Source organism: Magnolia sinica, chromosome 1, assembly GCF_029962835.1.
Source record: "Magnolia sinica isolate HGM2019 chromosome 1, MsV1, whole genome shotgun sequence".
NCBI classification, from domain to species: domain Eukaryota; kingdom Viridiplantae; phylum Streptophyta; class Magnoliopsida; order Magnoliales; family Magnoliaceae; genus Magnolia; species Magnolia sinica.
The window spans coordinates 71,565,982-71,572,972 of NC_080573.1; the positions used below are offsets into that span (position 1 = coordinate 71,565,982).

At 41.2% G+C, this 6,991-nt stretch overlaps 1 protein-coding gene across 1 annotated transcript; it reads left to right on the forward strand.

Moving 5' to 3' along the window:
• The first annotated feature begins 4,599 nt into the window (after positions 1-4,599).
• On the forward strand, positions 4,600-5,591 carry LOC131250908 (uncharacterized). The gene has a single exon (XM_058251310.1). It carries the CDS (start codon positions 4,742-4,744, stop codon positions 5,294-5,296), a length of 555 nt encoding a protein of 184 aa, XP_058107293.1. The 5' UTR covers positions 4,600-4,741; the 3' UTR covers positions 5,297-5,591.
• Positions 5,592-6,991: the final 1,400 nt, after the last annotated feature.

A 6,991-nucleotide genomic window follows, 5' to 3' on the forward strand; every position in this document is an offset into this window, starting at 1 on the left:
TCAGTACTGTATTCAAATTTTTATATTAGTAGATATGTGATGATGATGTTGCATTTGTGACTTGGGTAAACTTATGGTTATGCTTCTTATGAGACAAATGTACATTGGAAAATCCTCCTTATAGGATCCTAGGATTGAAATCTGGCATATGGACGCTAGGAGCCAAGAATGGGATACTACGGAGGCTGTCGGCACTGAATTCGGCGGTCAGGACGTTTGTGAGCCCAGTTTTCGAGTTTGGGGCATGACATTTCATATGTTAAATTATTTCATTTTGTAATTGTAAGTATTAAGATATTGGTTTGTATGAGCCCTATGATTAATTGCTCGTATATTCTAAATGTATATGTGAATTTCCTTTAAGTTTGATTTTCTTTTTTTCTGCTAAACTGCCAACTCTGAAAGGGAAAAGAAAAAAAATACCTGAAATTTAGGTATCTTTAAAGGTTAACACTCGGGTTTTCAGAAAATGAGTCGTATACTCAGGTTTTGAAAACCGGGGTGTTAAAGTTAGTCTCTGAGTGAGCTTTCTATGGGAGTAAATGTAAGTCATTGGATTAGGAACGAGATTATTGTTTGCCTATAGAAAACCAACTAAAGTCTCTTGTAAGAGCCTCCGATGAGAGTGTATGTCAGTAGGTTCTTATGTGAGACTGCAGTTCATGGCGAGCGTAGAGAAAACCATGTAGAGTCTCTTTCAGGAGCTAGTCCTTATGTAATATTGTAAAAGTGAATCTAGTTTAAAACCTCCGATGGTAAAATCTAGTATACTTATGGGTTAAGTGTATACACTGGGAGTGGAGTAGGGAAACTGAACCATTATACATGCTTATTTTTTGGATTATTATTTTAGCACTTGTTTAATCATGCTTATGTGATGAATGTTTAATTATATGTATGTATGATTAGATGAATGCTAGGTATTGATAGTTAGAGTATCCCATACAAACATGTACACTATCATGTTTATATAGTAATTGCTTAATTTTCACATCTTTATGAGTTAATTGTCTTGGTTTTTATTTTTATTTTTATTTTTTATGTATATTAGTTTAAGTAGGCAAAATGGATTTAATTGGCTAATTTTTTTATTTAATTCTAATCACACCCCCTCTAAGACATCATCATCATTCCTTAGCTCCTCCAAGCTTCCACATATAGCCATGGTATCCTATTCCACATAATTTCATAATCATGATTACACCTAATATATATACTACTGCAACCAAAATAAGAAACAAATCACGCACTAATGCAGAACTGTGCGCACCTTCGATGTGACCTTCGATGGCATCGACATCCATCGAAGACTATTTGATGATATTGAAGATCCTTCAATGCCATCATATACCAAGCTTTAAAACTGTCCAGCAACTAACTAGATTTTTTTTTCCAATTTTCTTGATGCATCAAGCATCTATCAATAGCATTGACATCATTGACGTCTGATTAATGGGATCAAGTGGTCTATTGATGGCATCAACAGACCTTGTTACTAATAAATTTAAGACATTAGACAACATGGACGACCTGAGAATTGAGTCTACTTCATTTTTAGCTTATGATTTGAACAGGTATGGTAAAATACATTCACCATTGGAGGTCCACACAACATTGGCCAATAACCACCTTGTGACGTAGCGTCTGTAGAGAGGGAGGGATTACGTGTTAGCCTTACTGTAAGGCCCAACTTTATGATGTGTTGTATATCCATGACCCCTAGTCGTTTCTCCAGCCAATTATACGACAAGATCTCAAACTTTAAGCAAATCTAAATATCAGGTGAACCATATCACAGGAAACAGTGGTGATTGAGTACTCACTATTAGAACATAAAAAGAAGAAAAAAAAAAATGAAGGAATGAGTAAAAGAGAAGAAGATTGACTGTTATAGTAAGTGGTTGTGCAGACCGTGCAATCAAGAGTTGGTTGCGCGGGTCGCATAACTAAGTTCAGAAATGGTTTGATGGAAGTGATTGGATCTAATGCAAGGTGGGCCCCATGGCACGAAGATCGAGGATTTGCACATGTGGAGGTCTATAAATACCCCACTCCCCCTCTTATTTGGGGATTGGAAGAATTTTGGAAGAAGGTCAGAGCTCCTGAAGAAGCTGAAGGTAGGGGAGATGAGTTGCAAGGGTTTGCGCGGCCCGCGTAACCCATATTGGTTGCGCAGGTCGCACAACCAGGCTGTTATATAGCCAATAAAAGAAATGGCCAAAATGCTGCCGAAATCGTCAAGCCTAATCTTCACCACTTTAAGTTCTCCATTTGCATAAAAGATAAAGCTCAAGAGGGGGAAGATCAGATGATCAAACCTACACAATATTCCTCCTAGAGAGATTATCAAAGCGTAAGTCGAAATGCTGCCGAATTTGATATTCAGATTCGATATTCGAACTTTGTTAATTTTTATATTTTTAAATGATCTATCTTAGAATCAAGGGATGTTAGAGGATGTAAATGAATTCAGTATTAATAATACAATGATTGTTCTTTATACACTTTCTCTGTTATTTTTGAATAAGATAATCTCCCAAATCAAACGCATTTGTTTCTTGTTCGAAATACTTACCATGTAAAATACCAAAGCACCCATATTAAGGTTTTTGTACCCGTTGATAATGTCAAGAAGATCCGCATGAAAGGAAAATATAAAGATCAACTTGAGAAAGAGCTTTTATTGATCACAATTTTTTATTTTTTATTTATAGTTATTCACCACTGTTTCTAATGACATGTAGACGTGTACATGAGTCGAGTCGAGCCGAGCTTTGCCCAGCTCATGCTTGACTTAGATTGCTCGAGTCCCAACTCGTGCTCGGCTTGGCTCGGCCTTCGAGCTCGAAACATCAGCTCGTGCTCGGCTCGGCCGAGTTCGAGCCAAGTTCGAGTCTTCAGCCTAGAACAGAAATGAAGAAAATATCTTGTGCCACATGTACAGTAGATATCTCCATTTGCCCTCCATAGAATCCATGAGCTGTGTGAATCTTAGAATTACTTCTATCCTGAAGACTCTGAACGCAACAAACCAAAAATAAAGAAAACAATAGGGAAAGGGTTATAAAACAAAGCAGCTAAAAGAGGAGCAGAAGAATGGGGGAAAAAAATAAATAAATAAAAGGTTAAGAGTTGAAGTACCTGCAATATTTTCTTTATGAAAGGCACGAGCTTCGCTTTAAGCAATTTCACAACTCTCATGAAGAGAGAACTCGCCCATCGGCTGACATTGGGATTCGGATGGTGTATACCCCTTTTATCAAGAAATGTAGCCAACACAAGAGGTATATACTCTTTATTCCCCGCCGGCTGACATGGTTACTGTCTCTAAATACACGAGCACCACCACACGATGCGAATGGCACAAAAAGCGTGCCGACAAGAGCATTGGGAGGAAGAAGGAGAGAGTGGAGAGAGAGAGAGAGAGAGAGAGAGAGAGAGAGAGAGAGAGAGCTTTGCCGGCGGCCGGACTTACAGAGAGGGCGGAAGAGAGGGAGGCTATAGGGAGAGAGGGTTAGGATTGGGCGCCGGGCGGGATAGTTTTGAAAAAGGGGTAGGGTTTTTTTTTTTTAGAAGGGTATATATACCCTGTACCGAGTCGAGTTGGCTCAAGCTCGAACTCAGCTCGAATTCATTTCAAGCTCCAAAAATCAGCTCGACTTGGTTCGAACTCAGCTTCGATTCGAGTCGAGTCGAGCCGACCAAATTACCGAGCTAACTCTACTCGTGTACAGCTCTAATGAAATGTTGGCCTAAGATTTGGGTCTTCTTAAGATTTGGAACATCGCCCAACAATGAAATGAAAAAACAGATGGGCGCAGTCGATAAACGAAAATACCTCAAGTGGGGCCACATGAGGTTAGGATAACACTCACAGAGGTGTTACGTGGTATCAGCAAATCCGCCCCCTTGGTAGGAATCCAACGTGCAACGCAATCGAATCCGTGTCCATTCCGGACCAGTCACATCCCTCGGCAGAAGCCACATGGTGAGACAACGTGAGGCCTGGTTCCATCCACGGGGATATCCATCAGCACTCGCACACTTTCTCTCTCAGCCGTCTGTTAAAACAAATCTTCCCTACGCATATATCTTTTCGGTAGAAGATTAACTGTTACCACGGTAACAAGTGTTACTCTCTGTAACGCGTGTTACCCTGTCTGGTCACATTGATGTATTTGCGATATATTCATGCCGACCGCGTATGCTTTTACAAATAGGATATGATCCTAAAGCTTCAAATACGGTCAACATTACCATTGGAAGTATTGATGAATAGCCATTAAAAAAAAAATTATAGGCTATAAAAGCTTTGAATTAAGTTGATTTTTATACTTTTACTTATCTTCTTGACATCATGAACGGGTTGGATGGCAAACAACCATTTCGAAAACCTTACTATGGGCCCTAAATTATTTTTAATGTTAAGGCACTCAATCACCACTGTGTACTATCATGTAATCCATTTAAGATATGGATATACTTAATTTTTGGAAACAAATCTTAAATTTGGTGGGAGCAACGGATGGACAGCGTAGATATACAACATATTATTGAGGTGAGAACCACGGTAAGGGTAACACCCGCTAAAAGGTGTTACCCGGGCAACACCTAATATCCTCCCTTTCTTTTCTTGTCTGAACGGTGGAAAGCGTCTCAAAGAGGAAAATTAGATAAAGAAGAGGAGGAGAAAGTGTACTTTTAATACATTTTATTGTTTTTCATCGTTGTTCAGTCCGAGATGGTCAGAATAAAAAGGTGGAGCTGGTCATCGGCCCTAATTGGAGCCGCATCCGCGGCGGCTACGGCTGCCATAATCGTGGGCAAGCCCAGGGATCCAAATTTCCAGCTAATCTCCATCAGTCTCACCTCTTTCAAGCTAAACCTCCCACTTCTCGACGTGGAGCTGATCCTCACCGTCCACGTCACCAACCCCAACATCGTTCCCATTGACTATGCTCCCTCCTCTGTCTCCATCTTCTACGACGGCTCCCTCCTCGGCTCCGCTGAGCTTCAAGCCGGATCCCAGCCCCCCAACTCTTGCCGGCTCATCCGCCTCCCCGCTCGCCTCCACGGAGTCGAGCTCGCGCACCATGCCGCCAAGTTCCTGTCTGACGTTGCTAACCGGGAGATGGTTCTGGACGCGGCTGTGGACATCCATGGTACGGCTAAGGTGATGTGGTGGGCACACAGATTCAAGGCCCACGTTGATAGTCACGTGATAGTGGATCCGGTCTTTCTTGACGTCATCCATCAGGAGAACCACTCGGAGGTCGACCTTCTCCTCCTTTCTTAAATGACATTGGATTCCGATTACAACTTGGTTTCTGCTGCCTGTGTGTATTGTGAACATTGTACTTTGGTTGAAACAAGCACAGCCAACCAATTATTAGCTTGGATGTCAGCCAATGTCTGAGCAGACACTTACAAAGGGCTGTGGTTCCAACATGTTTTAGTAATGCTCAGGGTTATTAGGATATTTGAAGTTACTCAGGCTGTCTATACCTTAAGTAGCTTATTTTAATTTTTATTTATTAAACAAAAGTTATTAAAGCTCCAATTGAATATTATCAAATAAGTTACTTTTTCTATTTATAAAAGTAGATAACTGGTAATGCAGTTTTTCGGTAGACCCTCCCCGATTAACCATTTGAGACCTACACAAATGAAAACAACAGACAAAAGAGACCCTGTCTTATATATGGGACCCTCCGATGCCTAAGTTAGGACCTTAGGTCTTTAATAGGGTATGATCTCTTAAGGAAAAAAGTCATCAGTCGAGTATTGAGATATGTATGGGTATCTTTTGTTGGCTAAGGGTACCTCTATTTATAGGGGAAAGAAGATAATGCCATAAAGAGTTTATCCCGATACGCGGGAGATCATTTCGCATAGGTATCCGGATTCGTCCAGGATTTTCTCAAGATTATCATTGTTCGATGTTCTCGAGATCTGATTTGATCTGATCCCCCAAAGATCTTGTGAGAGATCTTTGGGCCGCTGGAGAAATTCTCAGACTATTAGTTTGGGGAAGATCGTCTTAGATATACTAGACGCAAGCAATATTGAGCTTTCCGCTAAATCGGCTTTTGCCTAGTTTTAAAGGTCATCCCGCAATGTGATCGAGCTATGACCGACCTGTAGTTGAGCTATGGCTGAGCTATGGTCGAGATATGATCGAGCTATGGCCAACCTATCGGTTAGGTCAGCAATTGGCCATTTGAGTGGACTTGCAGTTGCATTCTCTTTTAGTGTCCTTACAGTTGCTTCAACCTCCTTGAAGGTTGATATGTCTTCGAACGTAAAAGCCCTTTAAGGCTTAAATCCCATTGGGTCCGTGCTGGTTTATAGAGTTGGTCTATTCCATAAGTCGACTTATCAACTCATCTATTTTTTTTTCCCCAACAGTAAGGCCCCCCTTACCTTTCGAGCCGATTTATGGAGGCCCGGAAAGTAAGTCAAGTATAGCTAGGTTAGGTTATATATGGTTTAGGTCGGGTCATGTCGTCATAAATGCCAAGTATGACAGCCAGTATGGTAATTGATGTGTATCATTAATTAAACACGACATTGCGTTTCGTGGTTCGAGGTCACGTGGGACGTCAGGCTGCCGTTTTAATGGCAGACCAATGAGGGCATGACACGTAGCTTAGTACTTGATATTAGGGTCGAGTAGTGCATGGGGTCGCGCCACGTGTTTAGAGGGGTAGCTGAGGGGACGTCGTACGAACCCAACATTGATGAGCATACTCAAGCATCGCCACGTGGCTTCCCTATATAAGGGAAGCCCTAACCTTTAGTCGCTTTCACCTGCATTTCTGTCTTCTCAACTCAGTTGTCTTACTTAACGAGAATGGGTGATTTCCAGCAACTATATTCATAGGCGTCCGGGTGCCTATTTCTTCCCCTATGAGCTTTAAACTCCATTTGACCACTCCTCCTTTCCTTTTTCCTTTTAATCAATGACTTTCAACATCTGTAAAAAGCCGTC